Raw genomic sequence first — 25,160 nt, forward strand, 5'->3', positions numbered from 1 at the left:
TATTCTTTAAAATATATGTGATTTTTTTTCATACTGTCTTTTCACTAAAAACTTTAGTTCTTAGGCTTCAGCAATGAGAAGTAGGGAAAAAAAAATAGCATCCCATGCGGAAACACCTTTTTTAAAAAATAAATTTATTTTTTGTTTCTTTATTTTTGACATTTAGAATTTTTTTCCTCCTGACAGTTTTCTCTTCATCCAGGGATCAGTCTTAGGATTTTCATTACTTGAGATAATTTTATCAGTTGATGGTTCACCCCTGCTCTTCTCTGCTGCTTTTCCTTGGTGTGTGTATAACAATAAAAAGTGCTAGTGCCAGGGCCATCGGGCTTTTAAATCATCCAGGAAGCATACAGTAGGTGTTGACTCTATGCTGGGCATTAACTACAAGCAAATTTAAGCTTTCTGAGTTCACTGAAATAGAATTTCTGAATGTAATTAATGCACAGAGCACTTTAAAAAGTTTTTATTTTGTCACTTGAGTTAAAGGTTTTCTTAGAAGACATTTTTTACCTTTTAGATCCTATGAAAGTGGTATTCATTACTTTTTATGGATGAACATTTATATGCATTTTCACATAAATGAAATCTGTTATAGTTTTAGACTTAAAAAAGACTGAAAACTCTAAAGAGATTTCAAAGTCTGACATAGTTGTTTGCAAGTATAAAGGACTAGAAGCAATTCTATCATCTTTTTGGTTGCTGTGACCAAGATACTTGACATAACAACTTAAGGGAGGAAGGTGTTATTCTAGCTCAGAGTTTCAGAACTTTCAGTTCATGGTTGACTGGCAGAAGCAGAATGACAGGGCACAAGAAATTTTCTCAGCTCATGGCAGCTGGGAAGCAGAGACAGGTAGAGAGTGGGGGGGTGGGGGATAAGATTTGGTCCCTGAGGAATCTTTCCCTTATTCCCTTCTACGAGGTCCCATCTTTTACAACTTCCGTCACCTTCCCATCGTCCATTGAAATCATGAATCCTTCAATGGTTTAATCCACTGAGGAGGCCAGGGACTCCATGGTCCAACCATTTCCCAAGGACTCTAACTTTGAACTTTGCCGCATTTGGGGACCAAGACTTCAACCCCTGAGCCTTTGGGAGACCTCCAGGTCCACTATAACAGCTGTATGGACTAAAACCTAGCTAGAATAGAACAGCATGGCTGTCAGACCTCTGTGGCCTTTGTAGCAAGCAAGAGAAGTTTCTCCAAAGTGAGAACTGCCATGCAAGGTGAAATGAGACAGAGACACAGGATGGTTTCAAGGGCTCAGGAATGCCATAGCTGAGGAGATGGAGGCCTGCGGGTGGGTCTGCACACTCCTGGGGCGGTGCTGTCCCAGTCAATGGCCATGCTACTGTGGTCCTCTTGCAGTGAACCCCATTACTTCATTTTCTACTCTTTAGAAAGACATTTAACACAACCTGATTTGTTCTTGGGTGGGGTATTCCTGCCCACTGCTAATCTTTACACTGTGTGTGTGTGCCGGGCTACCGTGTCCTGTTTGAGTCGGACACATAGGGGAGGTGACATGGTAAGTGAGAAGGGAAGGTGCACAGGGAAGATGTGTAGTGGGTTGAGAGCACGGAGCCCTGACTCACAGACATGCCACAGACTTCCCGCTTCTTGCGCCTCTTATTTTAGAGCAGTAATTCATCATTTAAATCATGAAAATTGCATAAGATATTTGGTTAATGAGTTCATTACTGTGGCCTGTGTATCTCAATAATATTGCATTAATACAGAGCCACAAACTCTCAAAGGCCCTCAACGGCACACATGCATCTGGGTAGCGTGATCGGGCAGCTCTAGGTGCAGGCTTAACTGGGAAGCTCTGATTTGGAGGGTGAATCTTTTAGCTGGGATTCCTGTACTAAAAATCCACTGGAACTAGGGGGATAACAGGGCCATATTGTTCTAGTGACCATGACAGAAATACACAGCAAACACATTTCGAGCCTCTACTTTGTCATATTTGTGTGTCCGAAGCAAGTGTCACAGGCGAGAGTTTCAAGTCAAGAGGCGGGGAGCCCTCCACCATTAGTGGGGGCACTGTGAGATGCTCACAGGGAGGGGCGAAGAACTGCGGCCAATATTCCAATCTATCTCACTTGTATCTTTAGTACAAATCAAACAACTCTTGTATTGAAGCGTCCTAACAGAAGCCTTCTCTATTTCATCGTCTTCAGTGTCTGTTAAACAAGGAAAAAGTGAAGAAAACACTGGTGGATGGAATATTTTTGTTTACTTTCCATTAGACATTGCCCTTGATAAGTGTCTACCACATTCAGATTAACATCTACTCAAAGTACATACAGGATGCTTTTGCAGTGTGTTTGTTTTGAAGAATAGTATAAAAATTTCCATAAGGTTCACATGCAAACCACACATATTTTAACTTGATCTTTTATTCTGCATTTACTTTTGGGCGTCCTTAAGAATCTGTTAAAATGCAGAAATTATGCGGTATTGATTTCAGGAAAAGTTGAAGTGGTTACACATGATTGCCTTTGCCTTAAAAGAAATCCTTATTTGGTTCTAATTTGAACAATATTGAAAGCACAACAACACTAGCTTTTTATTATGTCACCACACATTTAGTGAGTTATGGAAAGCATTTTGCTTCACGAATGGAGTTAACTATGTCCTATCCGCACTTCTGGCTGTTCCTGTCATTTCTGGCTACTCTCCAAGCCTGTCTGTTACTCATACATTTCTTTCCTAGTAAGAAATACGCTGAAATCCCAAGAACATATGCTGCTGACTGCTAGAGGAGTCCTGTGGTGAGAGATTAGCCTAATTGCTTTTGTTTGAAAAATATAATTGGGCACAGTTACGTACATGCAGCTTATATGAGAAATATGTTCTGCTTTAAAACTCATTACGCTTTTCTCCCTTTGCCTTTAAAAGTGAAACTAAAAAGAAACTCAAGTGTGTGTGCTTCTTTCACTGCTAATATGAAAAAACTCTTGGACTGTGAAAGTACATCTTTGTATGAAGTAAAACGGACAGATATCTAAACTACATGTAACTTAATGTCAAGTTAGCACATAAACTTTGAAACAAGGGAATGCTTATTAGCCTAAAATCCCCCCAAATAGGAATATTTTAATTCCCAAATTAAATATTGTGCCATCAGATACTCTTGTTATACTGTTACTTTTGCTAGTGTTTCCTATAAAACAATATAGTAAAATGGTGTTGATATACGTGAGATAGCATTTAGATGTTCATTTCCTAGTGAAATGCATTCTTATTCAATTTTTCTTTCAGTTCTAAAGGACAAATATACCTACATTCATAGATTTACTTTCTGAAGATCCCTGAAACTTCAGGACAGTTTGGGTCTGCAACAGACTGTGTTCACAAGAATTTGTGGCTCATTCAAATAGTAGTGGCCCTATCGGCTTTCCCTTAGAGGGCACACCTAATCCCTGCCAGTCTTTCATAGAATGAAATCAGAGGTTTCTTTCCTCTAAAGTTTGATTTCTCCCATCTTCCTGAACATTTCAGTGATACCATGGAGATGAGACAGTAATTATGGTCATTGCAGGTTCTTGAATTAGGTCAGTAATACATCATAAAGAAATAAATACCTAAAACCATTCTTCATAGGGTAAGATCAGACCTTGCATACCTCCATAGCCAAAACATTACATTCTTGACATTTAGGGCATTTAAATGTAAACTGTTCTTTGTTAGGGCCTTCTCATAACTAAAATATGAGTCACTTGGAAACCATAATAGATTTTGGCTCTGCTGCAGGGTGAAGTGTTCTGGATGCAGTGGAATATTTCACCCCGACTCATGGCAGCAGGATTCCCAGTGATCACCCATAATAGGGAAAGAAATGAAGAACCCAGCAGAGGGAGGTATGCAGCCCCCGCACCAACCTTGCCAGCCACACAGCTCCGCATTGCTGAGAAATGCGAGGATTCGCATGTGGCAGTGCAAATAGGTGCTGAGTTTTCTTTTTCCTAGACTGGACTTAACTTTAAACTGAAATTTTTAAATTGGAGTCAGACTATGTTCTAACAAATGAAATTATGTGGTTCGTTCTTTTACAAAACAGAACTAAAGTAGAATGTCGAAGTTTCTGCTGATGAGAACTTTCGTCTATAATTCCAGCATTCATAGGTTTTGACATGAATTTAATAAATAAAGGTGTGTGAGTGGGGGCTCATACAGCATACAAAATGTGTTGAGCCCACCGAATGAAATACATCATGTAGTGTTGGCTTCATTTGAAAAGAGAGTGTGTGAAGATAATTGTTAAACTTTAAAGGCAGATTTGATCATTGATTTGAAGCTGTTGCTCCAATATTTCCATCCTGATGTCTTTGTTTAATAAATGTTGCTCTCTTGATCCCTAAGTCCAAGGTCGAGGCGCAGAGCGCATCTTTGCACACATCACCTGATCCAGAGCTTCTGGGCTATCCCAGGGCTGAGCCTGTGCTCTGTGGCCAAACTCAAGCCACACTCTAGTGGCATCTCAGGCAGGAAAGGTGGGGTTTTCCTTTCCAGGGCCAAAGGAAGTGACGGCTCCAGTCTGAGTGTCGCACCTACCCTGGCATGGATTGCAGTTTGATTAATTTGCTTTCAACTTCAGCTCCTCACTTGAGCCTTCAAACAGAAAATTAAATGGTAGGTTTCCAGCATCTGATTTCATGCTGGTGAAATAAAAATTGTTTTGAGTGTCAGGTTAGGCTCCTTTCCTCCCTGAAGTTCAGTAGTGCCTACCTGATATACATGAGTGCATCATTTAGCAAAGTGTTGTTGGAGTGACATTGTAATGGCCTGCTGAGGGTCATGCACACTTGAATGAGCTTGTTGTTCTTTGCCTGTTGTGGGGTGCTTAGCGAGGGGCTATCGAAGTTGGGTGGATACTGTTCAGGACCTGACATTCCAATCTCTCAACTGGAACAGTTTCTAAACAAAACATAGACATTTTTCTGAAACTCAGGTCATCACTCCAAGTATGAAGTTACTGAATTATCATAAAGCATTGTTTAATAGCATAAAGATGATGTATGATGGTGTGGGGGACACACACAGACCAGGGTTGCATTGGTTCTAGAAATTGTAGTAGGGGACCACCTTGATTAGTACGCTCCTTCCATGCTAGCAGCATTTCTGTTTTAATATTACATTGGCTGACCAGGTGACTACAGTAAAAATGTAACACCAACTAGGATTGGCTTTAAAAATCAAATTATCTCTAAGAGATGAGATACATGCAGGCATGTAATCAGTTGAGTACTCGGTTCTTTGAGGTAGTAAATCTTACATTTAAAACTTTCTGTGTATCCCACCAATTATTTATATTTTAGTCATTTGTGAAATAAAAATGTATGAGTATTGAGTCATTTAAACTAAAGAAATATCTTGTGGACATTTTTAAATCATTCACTTTTAATTAATCTACAGAGCATTTAAGTTCCCTGTCTGTAATACGTACCTGTGACCTTTTGGGTGAGTGATTAAGTCTTCCAGTGGTATTGACAGGACAAATCCTCGTGGATTCTCTTCCCTTAATGTACATACTTAAAAGATCTTAAAAATGGGCAACAGTGTGGATGAAATAATATTTGTAAAGTAGCCCATCAAATTAATTTCCTCAAAAATCATTTTCTTATTGACATCAAATACCCAATTTATATATAACACAGTGCATTAGGTACTAGGAAAAATACAAAGATGAGTAAAATATTCTGCTTATTCTCAAGGTATTCACAGTCTGGTAGGGAACTGATGAAACTGACCATTCTAAAAGCTGGGAGCACATCAACACTACACTTGTTGAGTTCTAGAACTTATAAAAATGTTTGTTTAGTGGTGTATTTTCAAAGCTGTCAGGTGATTTTAACCTGAATCTAGATATACCAAAAAAACCTCTAAAAAGAAATAGTACACATTAAGAATTCAATGTATATTCAATCTTCATTTGACAATTTGTTTGGTTTTTATAATAAATACTTTGTATTTCCAATGAGCACACGACAATTGTATATATTCTAGAGGGACAGTGTGATATTTCAATGTGTGTATATATAATGTGTAATGACATCAGGGTAATTAGTGCATCTTTTACCTCAAAAATTATTTCTCAGTGTTGAGAACATTCAGAATCCTACTAGCTATTTTAAAATGTACAATAAATTGTAGTCCACCATAGTAAAAAAATACACCATTTGTATGAGTGATCAGGGCCTTCATGCTGAGGCCAGAGGCCCCTGACCTTGGGCTTGTCATTCATCTTGCTCCTCAGCTCCTTGGTCTCCCAGGAATTCAGTGGGTTGAGTTAGGAGGTCCAGCGCTACCTTTTTTTTCAGATCAATCACATGAATTTCAATTCCTTGGTTCTGAAATAAAGGAAATGAACATGATGACATTTGAGATTTCTTTGAAAACATCAGTAGTTCTCCTTGCAAGTGAGTGGATCTCAACCTTTAGGTACACTATGAATCTATAGGCTCCCCAGCCTCCGGCAGATTGCTTTTCATATACTAAGACTAGTTTATGTTGGTTCCTGGAAAGTCATGAATTAAAAATGTGTTTCAGACTTTTTATCCCAATTCATTAAGAACAATTTTATTTAGCTTACAGAGAGCTTATACATTTAAGAATATGTTTTTAATTGTGGTTGTGCCAGTGACCACCATTTAATTATAGGTTTATTAATTGGGAAATGAGCTCATAATGGACCTTGCTGTTTTAGTCAATTCCTTAAAACTTGAATATAATATATTACTTTCACAATGTCCATTTAAATCAGGGAAATACCATGTTTTATAGCTAGATCCACACATATGTAATGGTTTAATGATTACTATTTTTAACTAAGTTTGGTCATTTATCATGTAATTTCATGGTGATAATTTCACTTAAAGATTTTTAAAACAAATCTCAAAGAGATAATACCGCTGTTGATACAGTGCAAAATAAAGTGATGGGCACATAATCCAAAAAAACTGAAAGAAGAAAACATACTGTATTTATTTCATAGCAGCTATTTGCACCGTAATATTTGTGGTTTTTCAATGTGCATTTGATTATTTTGCAAGTTGAATACCAAAGACTCTGTTCTTTTAGTAAAAAGAAGTTCGGTAACAATATTAAATGTCATATTGTTAATTCAATTTTTGCCTCTATAAAACTTACCAAAAGACAGTTCATTTTTAAACTAATTGGTCATTAGCTTCTTTAATTGGTCATGTTTTTGTTCCTATATGTAATGGTTTTATGCTCCAGAGTTTCAGTGCCTGAGGATCAGGTGTCTCCACCAGGAAAGTCATTATTCGGAATGTCCCTACTTGGTAACGGGTGGTGGCCATGGACACTGCCCGTGATTCATTCTGGGACCAGCTGACGTATTTATGAGGAATTAGTCAACCACAAACCTACCAAGTGCCCTTGTAATCCTAGCAGGCAAACCCACATATGTTACTTGAGGGCAGCCCTCCTAGCACACAGGTCAGCTTCTGACGGCCATGCGTGAAGTATGCAGTGTCTCCTCCCAACAGCGTGGTGTTCCTTCCATCTTGGAAGGTCAGTTTTCACAGAAAATGTTCAGAATTGATACTTGAACATGTAAATGCTGATGCTCATAGCTTTGCAATACAGATACTAAAGAGGAGCTTGTGAGTTCAAAGTGGGATCTTGTTTTTGCCAGCTGATCAAATGCAATTATCTTCATTACTTCAGATCTAAACAAATGTCAGGATACGTGTCCAACACCAACAGGGCACTGCTTGCACCCAGGGCTCAGCCAGGTGGTAGCACTGGCTTGTCTGTTAGAGAATGGAATGTATTTTACAACATTTACTTTTTTGGTTCAGTAATAGTATAATAGACTGCTCCAGCTTTTCAGAATTTTAAAGCAAACCCCTAATTGCCATTTTCTGTGTTCTTTTAAACGGCCTAATTTGTTCAGAAAGAGGTCCTTTAAACATTATAATGTCTTAATTTTCATTTCTGGATATCTTCTCTGAAATTTTAATGTTTGATTCCTCTCTTTTATATGATAACATTTCAAAATGAACCCCACCACGTCTTAGTCCATTGAGAGCAGAGTCCTCGTTTGTCTCAGATCAAGAGAACAAGCCACACAGGTTAGGATCTGTAGAGGTCAGGAGAAGTGGTAATCATCCTTGTCCAGGGGTAGGTGGTTCAGAGAGTGCATGGGTTGGGGGCAAAGTTCCTGGAACCAAGAGGTCAGCAGTGTATTTTCTGGGGCTAAAATAAATGCCTGTACTTGTTCATATTTCTATTATTTCACCTATGTCTTGCAAGGAATGGTGACCTGTCCAAATTTCTTCTGTATTTTTAATGACTAACATGTTTATCATTTGACCGATTTTAAAATATCAAATGAATAAATTTTGGCACCAATGCCCATATCATAGGCAAAGTAATTTAGATCCCAGAAAGGAATAATATGTGCATTTGTGGACCTGCATGTGTCTAGCTGCCTCATATATTTTTCAAATATTCTTTGTTGTATTTTCTGGACACATATAACCATGAGAGGTCTGCATTCCCGAATAGCTGTCTTTCTTTGTGACTGGCTGATTGGCTGGTTGGCTGGCTGGATGATTCCTAAACTCTACTCTTTCTTAGACTCAGCTCTCAAGTGGGAAGATGATAGGGCTCACCGCAGAGGGCTCTGTGTGCTCACGTGTATGTGTGTATACAGACGCATAACCTGATATCTGGATAACTATGGGCAGGTCCTGTGCGATTCACATACTAACCATTTATAACGAGAAATGTGTTATACCCAATTTTATCTTGTTTAGAGTCCTGATATGCCTCATACATTTAATTAATCCCAATCTGGATTCCTATTAGCTTCAATGTACTATCTTTCCTGCACAGACATACTGATAACATACCTACACTTCCACAACACCCACTCACATAAGTACATACTAACATATGCTGAGCCTCTCAAATAACATTCACACACACACACACACACACACACATACACACACACACACACACAAGCCTACACGAGGTGGGTGTGTTGTTTTCCAAATAGAACAAGTTTTAAATTATAGATGAAAGACAACTTAGACTCTAAAAATATTATGTTGAACTTAAAATTCAGAATTGACTTATGAGCTGTTTAGATCAGTTGTATGTTATCTTCATTTATTTTTCTCGTCTTTTAAGCATCATGCCTACAAATATGAAAACTGGCACATGTGTAATGTAAATATATTTACTAAATTCTGAAGAATACTAACAGGTTTATTCTTGGGTGACCATCAGATTGGATCTTTTGAAATATACAAATATGGGTGTGTGTGTATTTTAAAGCTCTTTCTTGATGAAGGCTTGGGAAACGTTCATCATGTACCAGAGGTGATGGTTTGGGTGGAATCTGGGTAGTGAACCTTTCCCTGGTTCTGAGGAGCTGCTGGTCCTGTCCTGCCCTGTGGTTCTGAGGAGCTGCTGGTCCTGTCCTGCCCTGTGGTTCTGAGGAGCTGCTGGTCCTGTCCTGCCCTGTGGTTCTGAGGAGCTCCTGGGCCTGTCCTGCCCTGTGGTTCTGAGGAGCTGCTGGGCTTGTCCAGCCACCTGGTTCTGAGGAGCCTCTGGGCCTGTCCTGCCCTGTGGTTCTGAGGAGCTGCTGGGCTTGTCCAGCCACCTGGTTCTGAGGAGCCTCTGGTCCTGTCCAGCCACCTGGTTCTGAGGAGCTCCTGGGCCTGTCCTGCCCTGTGGTTCTGAGGAGCTGCTGGGCTTGTCCAGCCACCTGGTTCTGAGGAGCCTCTGGGCCTGTCCAGCCACCTGGTTCTGAGGAGCCTCTGGTCCTGTCCAGCCACCTGATTCTGAGGAGCCTCTGGGCCTGTCCTGCCCTGTGGTTCTGAGGAGCTGCTGGGCTTGTCCAGCCACCTGGTTCTGAGGAGCCTCTGGTCCTGTCCAGCCACCTGGTTCTGAGGAGCTCCTGGACCTGTCCTGCCCTGTGGTTCTGAGGAGCTGCTGGGCTTGTCCAGCCACCTGGTTCTGAGGAGCCTCTGGGCCTGTCCTGCCCTGTGGTTCTGAGGAGCCTCTGGGCCTGTCCTGCCCTGTGGTTCTGAGGAGCCTCTGGGCCTGTCCAGCCACCTGGTTCTGAGGAGCCTCTGGGCCTGTCCTGCCCTGTGGTTCTGAGGAGCCTCTGGGCCTGTCCAGCCACCTGGTTCTGAGGAGCCTCTGGGCCTGTCCTGCCCTGTGGTTCTGAGGAGCCTCTGGGCCTGTCCAGCCACCTAGTTCTGAGGAGCCTCTGGGCCTGTCCTGCCCTGTGGTTCTGAGGAGCTCCTGGGCCTGTCCTGCCCTGTGGTTCTGAGGAGCCGCTGGGCTTGTCCAGCCACCTGGTTCTGAGGAGCCTCTGGGCCTGTCCTGCCCTGTGGTTCTGAGGAGCCTCTGGGCCTGTCCAGCCACCTGGTTCTGAGGAGCCTCTGGGCCTGTCCTGCCCTGTGGTTCTGAGGAGCTGCTGGGCTTGTCCAGCCACCTGGTTCTGAGGAGCTGCTGGGCCTGTCCTGCCCTGTGGTTCTGAGGAGCTGCTGGGCCTGTCCTGCCCTGTGGTTCTGAGGAGCCCCTGGGCCTGTCCTGCCCTGTGGTTCTGAGGAGCTGCTGGGCTTGTCCAGCCACCTGGTTCTGAGGAGCCTCTGGGCCTGTCCTGCCCTGTGGTTCTGAGGAGCCTCTGGGCCTGTCCTGCCCTGTGGTTCTGAGGAGCCTCTGGTCCTGTCCAGCCACCTGGTTCTGAGGAGCCTCTGGGCCTGTCCTGCCCTGTGGTTCTGAGGAGCCTCTGGGCCTGTCCAGCCACCTGGTTCTGAGGAGCGTCTGGGCCTGTCCTGCCCTGTGGTTCTGAGGAGCCTCTGGGCCTGTCCAGCCACCTGGTTCTGAGGAGCCTCTGGGCCTGTCCTGCCCTGTGGTTCTGAGGAGCTCCTGGGCCTGTCCTGCCCTGTGGTTCTGAGGAGCTGCTGGGCTTGTCCAGCCACCTGGTTCTGAGGAGCCTCTGGGCCTGTCCTGCCCTGTGGTTCTGAGGAGCTGCTGGTCCTGTCCTGCCCTGTGGTTCTGAGGAGCTCCTGGGCCTGTCCTGCTCTGTGGTTCTGAGGAGCTGCTGGGCTTGTCCAGCCACCTGGTTCTGAGGAGCCTCTGGGCCTGTCCTGCCCTGTGGTTCTGAGGAGCTGCTGGGCTTGTCCAGCCACCTGGTTCTGAGGAGCCTCTGGGCCTGTCCAGCCACCTGGTTCTGAGGAGCCTCTGGTCCTGTCCAGCCACCTGATTCTGAGGAGCCTCTGGGCCTGTCCTGCCCTGTGGTTCTGAGGAGCTGCTGGGCTTGTCCATCCACCTGGTTCTGAGGAGCCTCTGGTCCTGTCCAGCCACCTGGTTCTGAGGAGCCTCTGGGCCTGTCCTGCCCTGTGGTTCTGAGGAGCCTCTGGGCCTGTCCAGCCACCTGGTTCTGAGGAGCCTCTGGGCCTGTCCTGCCCTGTGGTTCTGAGGAGCTCCTGGGCCTGTCCTGCCCTGTGGTTCTGAGGAGCTGCTGGGCTTGTCCAGCCACCTGGTTCTGAGGAGCTCCTGGGCCTGTCCTGCCCTGTGGTTCTGAGGAGCTGCTGGTCCTGTCCTGCCCTGTGGTTCTGAGGAGCTCCTGGGCCTGTCCTGCTCTGTGGTTCTGAGGAGCTGCTGGGCTTGTCCAGCCACCTGGTTCTGAGGAGCCTCTGGGCCTGTCCTGCCCTGTGGTTCTGAGGAGCTGCTGGGCTTGTCCAGCCACCTGGTTCTGAGGAGCCTCTGGTCCTGTCCAGCCACCTGGTTCTGAGGAGCTCCTGGGCCTGTCCTGCCCTGTGGTTCTGAGGAGCTGCTGGGCTTGTCCAGCCACCTGGTTCTGAGGAGCCTCTGGGCCTGTCCAGCCACCTGGTTCTGAGGAGCCTCTGGTCCTGTCCAGCCACCTGATTCTGAGGAGCCTCTGGGCCTGTCCTGCCCTGTGGTTCTGAGGAGCTGCTGGGCTTGTCCAGCCACCTGGTTCTGAGGAGCCTCTGGTCCTGTCCAGCCACCTGGTTCTGAGGAGCTCCTGGACCTGTCCTGCCCTGTGGTTCTGAGGAGCTGCTGGGCTTGTCCAGCCACCTGGTTCTGAGGAGCCTCTGGGCCTGTCCTGCCCTGTGGTTCTGAGGAGCCTCTGGGCCTGTCCTGCCCTGTGGTTCTGAGGAGCCTCTGGTCCTGTCCAGCCACCTGGTTCTGAGGAGCCTCTGGGCCTGTCCTGCCCTGTGGTTCTGAGGAGCCTCTGGGCCTGTCCAGCCACCTGGTTCTGAGGAGCCTCTGGGCCTGTCCTGCCCTGTGGTTCTGAGGAGCCTCTGGGCCTGTCCAGCCACCTAGTTCTGAGGAGCCTCTGGGCCTGTCCTGCCCTGTGGTTCTGAGGAGCTCCTGGGCCTGTCCTGCCCTGTGGTTCTGAGGAGCCGCTGGGCTTGTCCAGCCACCTGGTTCTGAGGAGCCTCTGGGCCTGTCCTGCCCTGTGGTTCTGAGGAGCCTCTGGGCCTGTCCAGCCACCTGGTTCTGAGGAGCCTCTGGGCCTGTCCTGCCCTGTGGTTCTGAGGAGCTGCTGGGCTTGTCCAGCCACCTGGTTCTGAGGAGCTGCTGGGCCTGTCCTGCCCTGTGGTTCTGAGGAGCTGCTGGGCCTGTCCTGCCCTGTGGTTCTGAGGAGCCCCTGGGCCTGTCCTGCCCTGTGGTACTGAGGAGCTGCTGGGCTTGTCCAGCCACCTGGTTCTGAGGAGCCTCTGGGCCTGTCCTGCCCTGTGGTTCTGAGGAGCCTCTGGGCCTGTCCTGCCCTGTGGTTCTGAGGAGCCTCTGGGCCTGTCCAGCCACCTGGTTCTGAGGAGCCTCTGGGCCTGTCCTGCCCTGTGGTTCTGAGGAGCTGCTGGGCTTGTCCAGCCACCTGGTTCTGAGGAGCCTCTGGGCCTGTCCTGCCCTGTGGTTCTGAGGAGCCTCTGGGCCTGTCCTGCCCTGTGGTTCTGAGGAGCCTCTGGGCCTGTCCAGCCACCTGGTTCTGAGGAGCCTCTGGGCCTGTCCTGCCCTGTGGTTCTGAGGAGCCTCTGGGCCTGTCCAGCCACCTGGTTCTGAGGAGCCTCTGGGCCTGTCCAGCCACCTGGTTCTGAGGAGCCTCTGGGCCTGTCCAGCCACCTGGTTCTGAGGAGCCTCTGGGCCTGTCCTGCCCTGTGGTTCTGAGGAGCTCCTGGGCCTGTCCTGCCCTGTGGTTCTGAGGAGCTGCTGGGCTTGTCCAGCCACCTGGTTCTGAGGAGCCTCTGGGCCTGTCCTGCCCTGTGGTTCTGAGGAGCTGCTGGTCCTGTCCTGCCCTGTGGTTCTGAGGAGCTCCTGGGCCTGTCCTGCTCTGTGGTTCTGAGGAGCTGCTGGGCTTGTCCAGCCACCTGGTTCTGAGGAGCCTCTGGGCCTGTCCTGCCCTGTGGTTCTGAGGAGCTGCTGGGCTTGTCCAGCCACCTGGTTCTGAGGAGCCTCTGGTCCTGTCCAGCCACCTGGTTCTGAGGAGCTCCTGGGCCTGTCCTGCCCTGTGGTTCTGAGGAGCTGCTGGGCTTGTCCAGCCACCTGGTTCTGAGGAGCCTCTGGGCCTGTCCTGCCCTGTGGTTCTGAGGAGCTGCTGGGCTTGTCCAGCCACCTGGTTCTGAGGAGCCTGTGGTCCTGTCCAGCCACCTGGTTCTGAGGAGCCTCTGGGCCTGTCCTGCCCTGTGGTTCTGAGGAGCCTCTGGGCCTGTCCTGCCCTGTGGTTCTGAGGAGCCTCTGGGCCTGTCCTGCCCTGTGGTTCTGAGGAGCCTCTGGGCCTGTCCAGCCACCTGGTTCTGAGGAGCCTCTGGGCCTGTCCTGCCCTGTGGTTCTGAGGAGCTCCTGGGCCTGTCCGGCCACCTGGTTCTGAGGAGCTGCTGGGCTTGTCCAGCCACCTGGTTCTGAGGAGCTCCTGGGCCTGTCCTGCCCTGTGGTTCTGAGGAGCTCCTGGGCCTGTCCAGCCACCTGGTTCTGAGGAGCTTCTGGGCCTGTCCAGCCACCTGGTTCTGAGGAGCTCCTGGGCCTGTCCTGCCAGGAGTTTGACTTCTCATGGAGCATTTCCCTCTGCCAGGGACTATGCCCAGCACGGCTTCCACCCTCCATTTCCAGTCTTTCTAAAATGTTTGGACACTTGTGTCGTCACCCTGACTTAAGACAAGAGACTGAGCTATGAGAAATTGAATGTTCACACACCTAGTAAGCAGCAGAACCCAATCTAAACATGGCCTGTCCATTCTAAGCCCTGAGGGCGTCGCAGTAGGTGTGGTCACCCTGAGTCCTTCTGGAGGACATGTGTGGAGCAAGGCTGCTGCCAGCTGGAAAGAGGCGTGGCCCTGGATGCAAATGGACCCCTGCTGTGATCCTAGGCCAGGATCCAACCCTCCCCCAGGAGGCGGGTTTGGAGGGACAGGGATTATTTACACTTAGGCACCTAGTGGCTGGGTTTTCTCTTTGGGCTCTTGCTCATCTTGTCTCCCTTGTCTTTCTTTCCCTCTCCTTTCTACTCAGATTGCAATGACAGTTCTATCCATCATCCCTTCCCCTTCTGCCATGCTCCATCCCCCTCGGAATGGTATCCAGAATTCCTGTGCGCTCCCCTTTTCCATCCCCCTCGCTACACCTGTACCCGATGGAGCTTTCCCAGCCCAGCTGTAAGGACAGCAGTTCATCCTGGTTGCGACCTTGCTGCTTGGGTGGACAACTCTCTTCCATAACTCAGTTCTGTGATCCAACTGGGGAAGCTTTCCCTTTATTACAAAAATAATTGGACTTGGACAAGGGGACTTGGCTTCACCTTTCTTATCAAAACATCAGTTTTTAGCACCTAGCTCAAAAGAGAAAACACATGGTTTGAAGTTATTATTTAGACTTCATGAATTCTTTCTTTAAACATTTTTCTTGTGTAGAGAAACAAATAACTCTGGCCAGGATCTTTCAAACAGGGCTGTCAATCTTTGCAACCTGTGCAAACAGCTTTGGGAGGCATGATTGCTTGGTTTTAATCACCAAGAGGAAGTGCTGATAGGAGCAGAGATGAAGAGATATGTGTATTTCTCTTATCCCAAAAGCTTAGGGTTGACTTTAAAGGGGAAAATTTTAAGTGTTTCTTAAAACAACACGTGAAGGTCTTCTTTCACCCTTGACGTCAGTTGCTAATATATAAATGTTTCAGGAAGAAAATTTCCACCACCTCATCTGTGTCAGGCAGGATTAATGGTTGAATGACAGATGGTCCCAAGACTTAATAATTCTTCACTGGGGATTAAAATGACATTTGATCAGCAGGCCTTCTCTAGTATAAGCTTCATGGTGATGATGTAAAATTAATTGCTACCAACAGGTCAAATGATCTTGGCTTGACTGTGTTTTCTATAAATATTTCACAACTTTCCCTAGGGACCTGTTTTGCTGTTGGGATGTTGAACACAGTTTCTGGTTCATGCTGGTGGCCTGGTGGTATAGATTCTTGGTGTGCGTTTTAACTAGTATCTTGTAGACACACCAAACCCTCATGCATTGTTTTTCTTTCTCTTTGCAGGTAGAAATAACACTTCAGGACATCAATGACAATCCACCACTATTTCCAACGGACATGCTGGATCTCACCGTGGAGGAGAATATCGGAGATGGCTCCAAGATCATGCAGCTAACAGCCATGGATGCTGACGAGGTAGCTCGGAGCAAGTCTCTGAATTTTGCAACTTAGGATTGCAGTAATTTATCAAATTCCAAGTACATATTGACAGCTCGACTACATCTTAAGTAAGATTTTGCATTGGGTACTCCTTCCCCAAGAACATTGGTTAGATAATATTTGAAATGTGAAATAAGAATGTCAAGCTGGAAACTATCAGGAGGTGATTTTCCTTTGATCAGCACTTCATAATGTAGTTAATTGCTGGTTGCATTTGAGATTTCTTAGCTAGATTATTTTGCTGCTCAAAAAAAAAAAAGGATCTAAAAATAGTCTTCATTTTTATGCCTCTGTCATTCAAATTTACTGATAGCAGCTGAAGATTGATCTTTATTTTATTTGTAATTGCAAAAGGCAAAAAATTTAGCTCACAAACTTTTAAGGATCCTTCCAGGCCTGTTTCATTTTTACATATGTGTATGTAATTTAAAGCAAATTATATAATATGTAGTTTGGATATTATCCAAACAAGCTAATGACTTTTTAAAATTCTTTGATGAACAGAAATTTGATGCCCAGTGGTGAGTAAGTGTGAAACTTAGGGGCACAATTTAGATGATTATCTTCTATACATTTTTCATTTAGTCATGCAATCAGCATGCTCCAAATGGCCTGGGAACTTAGATACTTTGTAATTTCACTTTTTTTTTTTTTTTTTCCCCACAACGTAAATGCATTACCTGGTTTCCTCTTTTGCTGGAAAAAGGGTTTCCCTAATCTCCAGTGGAGTACAGTGGGATACCTTTCCCAGCACCAGGAGAACCTTCCTGTCTCCCCAGCCATGCCTGCCACAGAGCTGAGCTCCTACCTGCCCGCCTGCTATAAGCTCCCAAGGGACTGGCAGTTTGACTTTCAGCCTGAGTCTGCTCTTCATAAATTTATTTCTTAAAAGAGTGAATAAATTACAGACTCATGTTAATAGCTAATACAAATACAAAATGTCTTAGTTGTTTATAAATTTCACCAAAATCTAAATAGTAAAAGGGAAGAATATGAATAAAGCACAGATATTTAGATAATGATAGTTCTCCATTAGGAAGGATTGTGTTTACTACCCACTACTCAGTTGTATAGAGAAAAGTTCACACTTCCTCCAAATTCTGCTATCATTGAAAGAGTTATATTACTGAACATTTCTATTATTAGTGTATATGTAATATCATTGCTGTAATTTAGCAAATACATTTTCTTAAAACTATCATTGATAAAATATATTTGGATATAGAAATTCATAAAATGTCATTAACTAATTTAAAAATGGCAATAAGAATAACAATAACAATAACAAAGCTAATATAATTGACATTAAGACAATCCATGTGGAATAGTTGTAATTATAATGATCATTTCATTGGTTATACTAGCTACTTGCAGTAGAATTAGCAAATAAAACTCATTTAGTTGAAGTGATTTATTCTAATCACTTCAGAAAAATAAAGTAGTAATCCAGTTAATTTTAATAAGGATTTTAGGGAGATGCTATTTACTCCATAAAATACTATAATTAGAGTGGGATTATTCAACACAATTTATAGTGAGTTACAAAGGAAATTGTAATTTGTAAATTCAGTTGTTTTAATCATCACACTGCTCTCAACTTAGGAGAGGAAATATTCAGCCTTTCTAACACCAGTCTCAGCTGTTATATTTTTCTTTTCTTCCCTCTTTTCTCCTTTCAAGAGAACAAATCAGTGGTAATAGGAGCTCGGTGCTGGGTGTGCTCATTTTCCTGCCTGTGGCGTGATTTCCTGTGTGTGAGAGCAGGCGTGCACGCTTACGCTGTCTTCAAGTGTGTCTCTTAAGCTATGTTTAGATTTAGGGTAAGACTTGAGGAAGTGGGGCAGTTTTAGGCCTCCATATAAATAGGAGCCAATGCTGGTTTTAGTTCATTTCATTTTATTTCTATTGAGAGTTGCTTTTTTGTTTAAAAAGCCTCCGCCTCCAGGCAGGTGTCTTCACTAAGACACCCTAGATTGGAAGACTCCCTATGCAAAGGCATGAATCCAGGACATGCCGGTCCACACTTTAAGTGAGCCGGGTGAGGTAAGAGACAGAAAAGTGTAAGGCTGTTAGGTAGGAATGGCAGGGGCATGGCAGGAGCTCCTCTGCAGCTCGGGGAGAAGAGGGGGTGCAGAGAAGGTGTGAGGTGGGACACCCCGAGGGCCTGAAGATCAGTGATGCCTTCTAACTGGATCTTTGTGTGTGTGAGTGCGTGCATGCGTCTGCACCTGCGTATGCATAAACATGAGTGTGCATGCGTACATGACTGTGTATGGGTACGTGTGTGTGAGTGTTGCATGCATCTGAACCTGCATAAGAATGAGTGTGAGTGTGTATGAGTACATAACTGTGTATGGGTACATGTACATGTGTGTGAGCATGTGCATGCGTCTGTACTTGAGTATGCGTAAACATGATTGTGTGAGTACATGACTGTGTGTATGGGTACGTGCATGTGTGTGTGAGTGTGTGCATGCGTCTGAACCTGCATAAGAATGTGTGTGAGTGTGTATGAGTACGTGACTGTATATGGGTACGTGTACGTGTGTGTGAGTGTTGCATGCATCTGAACCTGCATAAGAATGAGTGTGAGTGTGTATGAGTACATGACTGTGTATGGGTACGTGTACGTGTGTGTGAGCATGTGCATGCGTCTGTACTTGCTTATGCATAAACATGATTGTGTGAGTACATGACTGTGTGTATGGGTACGTGCATGTGTGTGTGAGTGTGTGCATGCGTCTGAACCTGGATAAGAATGCGTGTGAGTGCGTATGAGTACGTGACTGTGTATGGGTACGTGTACATGTGTGTGCATGTGACTACCTGCTTAAGCATGAGCGTGAGTGTGTATGAGCACGTGACCATGTGCATGGTACGTGTACGTGTGTGAGTATGTGCATGTGTCTGTACCTGAGTAGGCATGAGTGTGAGTGTGCATGTGTACATGACTGTGCATGGGTGCTTGCACATGTGTGTGCATGTGAGTGTGTAGAAAGCAAGGAGAGGATGGAAGGGAACAAGTTAATACTCCTGAAACTTTAAGGGAAGGAGGGACATTTTTGTAATATTAGGGCCATTCTTTTTTTAAGAAGCTCATTAGGCTGCTTTCCTCCTTGAATATGTTTTCCCTTGGATTTTTAATGGCGTTTTGACAAGTACTGAGTATTCTGACTTCTGACACGAGGCACTGAAGGTTCTTTGGCTGTGTGCCAAACAGCATGGGTACCTAGCTTGCTGTGGGTTCTGACATGTTGCCTTTTCCTTTTTTCCGGTTATCGAAAAATAAACTAATATTAATGCTTTTAGACAGACATTAATTTTATTTTCTATTATCGTCCCAGCTCCTTATCTCTCAGTTGAATTTGGGGGGAAAAAGGTGTTTTGAAATGTTTTCCCTCTTCCCCAATCATGGTGTGTGTTCTTTCTTCATCTCCTTGGAACAGGACTGAATAGGAAATGAAAGGGGTTTTGTTTAATTGGTGGCTAGTGTTAAATTGTCACATAACTATCCCAGGTATTGATTTAGAACATTTAGTGGAATTCTTTACAACACTAAGATTACAGAAGTCATCCGCAGATTATGAGTCTATGTTTTTTTGTCATCTGTATATTTTTCCTTAATTGCTTAACCTACCATGTGAGTGTTAATGTATTAGAGAGACTTGCAGGGCACTGGAGAAAGGGTAAACGGTACACCTGGGTAAAGGAATCTCAATTTTAGAAAGCAACGTGTATATGTTGACCTTCAATTAAATACATTTGAAATGTGTGGGACCAAGATACACATGTTTCCAAGCACATTGCTCCATCAGTCTGTTTTCCTTTTATAAACAGAATTATTATACCCATCATGGGCCAGGATGCTCAAACTTGGTCTCTTGGTTCCGCACTTGTTTGTCGAAACACTAGTTAAGGTTGTAAACTGCATGTGGAATTTAGAGCTATTTACCTTTAGAATTCCTTCCATGTGCTTTTGTCTCTGTGGTTTCTGGGGAGAGTAGAGTATTTTTAAACATCTTTATTTCCACTGCATTGCAGCTGAAACATGATATTTGTTTCTTGTGTTGCTGATACGGCATATTTTGGATATTAAAAAAAATAAGACTTTCAAAAGACCTAATGAAATCATTACTCTTGGCTAGACACTTTCAGACATGCGCTGGTACTGTTACTTCACCGAGTCAGCTGGTTTTGAATATGAAAAGACTGTTTTAATCAGCATCGCCTGATCTTTGCTTTTATTTCAGAAGACTTGTTACAACTTTCAGAATATCACTTATTATTTAGTCATTTTGTACTTGGGGCATTTCTAAATATCAAGCCATTTGTAGAATAGCTTTAAATGTGGTTCTTTCTTTGCTTTCCCTAAATTTCAAGCGTGTATGAATTCAGTGGGTCAGAACGCGTGGCTGGTCCCATACCTGCCCCGCTTTACTGCGGAAGTGGAATTCCTTGACACGTGGAACAAAGGGTACAGAATGTGTCCGATTGTCAGTCTCAATTGCTTACCCAGAGTTTTTGTTGAACCACGAAGTTACAATAAATATGTTATGTACTCACATACACCTGAACATACGAGATTAATGTGGGTAATGTGAAACTCAGCTGCTCCTTGATTAAATTAAAACGGGCTTTGAGGCATTCACTTTATTAAAATTTTAAGACCAGTTTCAGGAATGCGGCACAAAAAGATCGCAAATGCCACTGAACACAAACTTTGAAAGGAGGACTATTTTTCCTGAGGCGGTAGGAATCCTCCTCTTACGCGCTGGACCATGAAGGCAAAGACATGGAGTCTGAGAGACCAGTGATTGGAGGCCGTGGACGCTGCAGCCTTCCAGCCATCACCTTTACAATCCTGTGCTACACAATTTGAGTTCTTCCTAAAATTTTTCTTGAAAGTTCTTAATCTGAATATTTAATAAATAAATTTCTGAAAGTTATTAATAGCAAAAGATACAATTTTAGGTAACTCTTTAAATAAAAAGGTAGCTTTGAAGTCAACCCCATCAACAATAGTTACTCAGGGTCAAGATCAATAATTACACATAAGAAGATGTCAGAAACCATATTTTCTCCAGAATATGCAGCCACTCCAATTATATTTTGATTTAACTTGTTCATTTGCAGTAGTCTAAGTCATCAAATGTTTCTCTTTAAAAAACAAACAAAAGCCCCAGTACTTTCTGGCACTTAGTATTTCTCAAGGATTGTTCTAAGTTTTTTTTTTTTTCTTTTTTCTTTTTTTTTTTTTTTTAAACAGGTACTAATTTACTCTTGATAGCAACACCATTAGGCAGGTACTAGTACCTCACAATTGTACAAAAGGAAACACAGGCCTGGAGAGGTTCAGTATGTGCCCAGCGCCAGGAGGAGCAGACTCAACTCCCAACGGGAGGCCCCAGGGCATGCCGTCTCAACCCAAGCAGCCTGTGCTTAACTCAGCGTTTCTATTACAATATACATAGTTCTCAATATCTAAGTAGAACTACAACTTCAACAATAAAGAAATGTATTTAGCAATAGATGTGAAAATACTGTGGCATTAGTGTCCCCCCATTCCAAATCTGCCTGGTTCCTTAATTCTCCATGATGTCTTTGGTTTTGGATCTGCTAAAGCCCACCCTTCCTGGAGTACTTCCCCTCGCCTCTGTGGTGGGGGATCTGCACCCCACCTGGGCATCAACACCTTGCTATACCATCCCACCCCGCCCCTCCCCCTCTTACCCTGCCCCTCCTCCTCCTGCCCCTCCTCCTCTGCCCCTCCTCCTGCCCCCTCCTGCCCCTCCTCCTGCCCCCCTCCTCTGCCCCTCCTCCTCCTGCCCCTCCTTCTCTGCCCCTCCTCCTGCCCCTCCTCCTCTGCCCCTCCTCCTGCCCCTCCTCCTGCCCTGACCCTCCCCTTCCTGACGCTCTCCTGCTCACACTGTGCAGATGCTCAGCCCTAGACCGCTGTTCCTGTCTCACCCCTTCTAATTCAAACTCTCTGGTGGCTTCCTGTGCACCAGAGCAGATGTCATTCCTGAAGTGTCTTCCAGAGTCTTCCAATTCCCACCAAAGCAATTAGAAGTTTCATTATAACTTTTCCTTCTCTTTCACTTTTACCACTGCATGGGATGGTTAAAAAAAAAGTAAGTGGAATGTAAATGAAAAATTTGAGCTAACAGAACTGTTATGGTCATTTCTATATCTATTCGTCACTTACTCTTACTGGTTTCTCTTGCACATTATCCTGGGTACACAGGGATTCAGGGTCTAAATTCTGGAGCAAGACTTCTTGGGTTCAAATCCCTTTGTCTCAGTCTCTTTGTAATCAAAATGGGCACAGGAAGGGTGCTTTCATAACCAGCTTGCCTGTAGGGTTAACTTAATTAGTCCCTTGAAGTAATGTGCTCAGGGGAGTGCTTCACACCTAGTAAAAGATTAACGACTAACCTTTCCACTCCCTGGTTTGTAGTTTATAGTTTTGAGGGTCATAACTCCCGTTACAGACCTGAGAAGTGTTTCGCCAACTCTGGGGAAGTGCAGACCCCACGTCTGGGGCCCAGATTCTTTTTCTTTGGTTCCAGAGATTGAACTCGGGGTCTGGAGGCACTTTACCACTGAGTTACACCCTCAGTCCTTTTCATTTTTTGTTTTGAGATAGGTCTCACTAAATTGCTGAGACTGACCTCAAACTTGCCATCCTCCACCCCCAGCCCCCTGAAATTGCAAGTTCTTGGGCTAAGTTTGTGTGCAGTGTCTCCTTTATTTGGCGTCTCCTCACTCTAGCACATACTATGTATCAATAGCCTTTAAAAGGTTGCCTCTAATTAAAACAAGATCAGGTTTCCTGGCCCTAGAATTCAAGTCAGTTTGGTTAAGTTTGAGATTCTCCAAATTGTATCTATAACTTGTCATTTTACCTTGACTTTCTTCTTTTGTTGCAGATTAAAACTTTCCCCTCAGTGAGTCCAAGCCCCTCTCTCTCCTTCCCTCTGCTCCTCTGTTTCCACCCAGATGCTGTTCTTAGTCTCTGTTAAACACAGCTTCTTTTCCACCATGCCCAATTCTGCTCCACTCAGCATTTTATCTTTCTTTAAAAACAACTCAAAAGGGTTCCTCTCTCTTCCCTGTTCTCTGGTGCTTATGGCAAGCCCTGTCCATTGGGCACTGGCCTGTCCTTAGCCATGACAGCTGCACAGAAGGAACATGAGCTGAGTCTGGAACATGTAGGTTTGAAATCCCCCCAAGGCTGAGCAGGCGAGCGCAGGTTAACCTGCATCTGAGAACCCAGGGTGTTGGTCTGTAAAGTGCCCCTGGGAGGTGTGAATGCTGCTCATTTCTTTCTCCTTAGTTCTTCTGCATAAATTCCCTGGAGTGGGATTGTAGATCTCACGGCAGTTGCATTTGTGATTTTGGGGGGATGCTTCCTAGTTTCCATGAGACCACTCCTGCTGCATTCCCACAGAGCAGGAGGCTTCCCGTTCTTGCCCTGATGTCCTTTGCTTCCTGCTGTTTTCTTGGTATTGGCCACTCTGGCAGGTTTGAGGTGACTTATTATTGTGGTTTTGATTTGCATTTCCCTGACCACTGGTGACCTTGAGCATCTATAAATGTAACTGTTGGCCATTTTCACATCTTCTTTGGAGAGGTGTCCATTTGAACCCCTGGATTGCGTGCAGCGTAAGCTGAGGGTCCAAGTCCGTTCTTTTCAGGCCATGTTTTCCCAGCACCATTTGTCCAAGACACTAGTCTTTTCCTTTCCTGTGTTCTCATCACTGTTGACAAGGGTGAGCCTATTGTTTTGCAGCCACGTGTTTCTGGGTTTCCCACTCTCGACCTTGGCCCCTACGTCTGTCAAAGCCAGGACCATCTTGTCTTCACGAGCAGCTCTGTCGAGTGCTTCCAAATCCGGAAGCGTGGGCCTTACCTTTGCTACTTCTCAACATTGTTTTGGCTATTTGGAGTCCTTTGCGGTTCTAGAGGAATCTGAATTTTTTTTTTCCTATTGCTGTCCAAAAATGCCATTAGGATTTTAGCTAGGAATTGCATTGAGTCTGCGGGCCACTTGGGCAGGAGGACATTGTAACCATCCTCAGTCTTCTAAAACATGGCACGAACGTCTTTCTGTTTGTGTGTCCTCTTTGACCTCTTTCATGGACTTTGTCATTTTCAATGTGTAAATACTTCACCTCCTTAGGGAAGTTTATCTCTAGTTACAGTTTGAAAATTCATAGCCTCTGATGAGCTGAAAGCCAGAGCCACGCTGTGTCACCTGCACGTCCACCTGAGGCCCATGCTCTTCCCACTCTGCAAGCAGCAGCTCAGTGTCCTCTTTCTCCTTAGGGTGCGAATGCTCTCGTCACCTATGCGATCATCAGTGGGGCTGATGACAGCTTCCGCATCGACCCTGAATCTGGAGACCTGATAGCCACCAGGCGGTTGGACCGGGAACGCCGCTCAAAATATTCACTGCTGGTCCGTGCTGATGATGGCCTTCAGTCCTCGGACATGAGAATTAACATAACGGTCAGTGACGTGAATGACCACACACCTCGATTCTCCAGGCCGGTGTACTCCTTTGACATCCCTGAAGACACAGCTCCTGGTAGGTGGCTGGCCCTAGGTGCGTGTGGCAGGAATCACCTTTGACCCTAGTTAGGACTGGACTGCATCAGTGACTTGTCTTTACCACGTGCTACCAGTCACACAAACATACACGCTGGGTCTGGAGTTCTTTAACTCACTTTCTTTGGTACAATCTCCAAGGGAATTGCTAGATTTTTGAGAGTGAATGAGGTTAGTCATTTGTCTGATTACTAATTACAGATATTTCTGTTTCAGAAAGTAATTATGACATGGGTGTTAATTTTTTTGGAAACCACAAAAATGATCTTTTACCACTTTAAAATGTATGTGATTGTGTTTTCTTTATTCAGAAAGAGCACAAAGAAGCCCCTGAAAAACTATGATTAACAGTTCAAACAATTAGTAGCTCTGTGACCCAGGACAAATGAATTCATTTCTCTTAGTTTCAGTTTCTTCTATAAAATGGAAACAATAATTCCATTCTGGAATAGGGTAAATGTTAGTTTAGAAAGTTGGTGTGAGTTTACTAGCATGGATCTTATCTTAGGGCTTAACAGGTGCTCAATAGTTGTTGAACCTGAATCTTGAAATACAATGCTACTTTTACCTGAACCTGGCCTCTGCATATATTATATTGTGATTCAGTCTGAATACTCAGTGTCTGCTTCTGTTGTGTGTGAAGCTTCTTGGCCATTGTTAGAAATTCTTAACTAAAATCAAAATTTTATTCTGATTGCTTTTGGAAGAAGTTTGGATGATAAGGTTTATGATTTAGGAATCCCACAAGGCAATCACACATGTATAGAGGCCTGCCTTCCCTTGCTGTCTGCCCTTCTCTCCCCACAGTGAGTTGCTCACGTCCATTTAAC

General features: G+C 44.9%; 1 protein-coding gene across 1 annotated transcript in view; it reads left to right on the forward strand.

The window, feature by feature from the left end:
* FAT4 (FAT atypical cadherin 4) overlaps nucleotides 1-25,160 on the forward strand; it is a 160,816-nt gene that overhangs the window by 59,686 nt on the left and 75,970 nt on the right. Inside the window, exons 2-3 of the mRNA XM_079153527.1 lie at nucleotides 15,565-15,696; nucleotides 24,049-24,310. Of these exons, the coding sequence (XP_079009653.1) occupies nucleotides 15,565-15,696; nucleotides 24,049-24,310 (394 nt within the window). The remainder of the gene's footprint in view (nucleotides 1-15,564; nucleotides 15,697-24,048; nucleotides 24,311-25,160) is intronic.

This window comes from Sciurus vulgaris (assembly GCF_902686455.1).
Source record: "Sciurus vulgaris genome assembly, chromosome: 9".
Taxonomy (NCBI): Eukaryota; Metazoa; Chordata; class Mammalia; order Rodentia; family Sciuridae; genus Sciurus; species Sciurus vulgaris.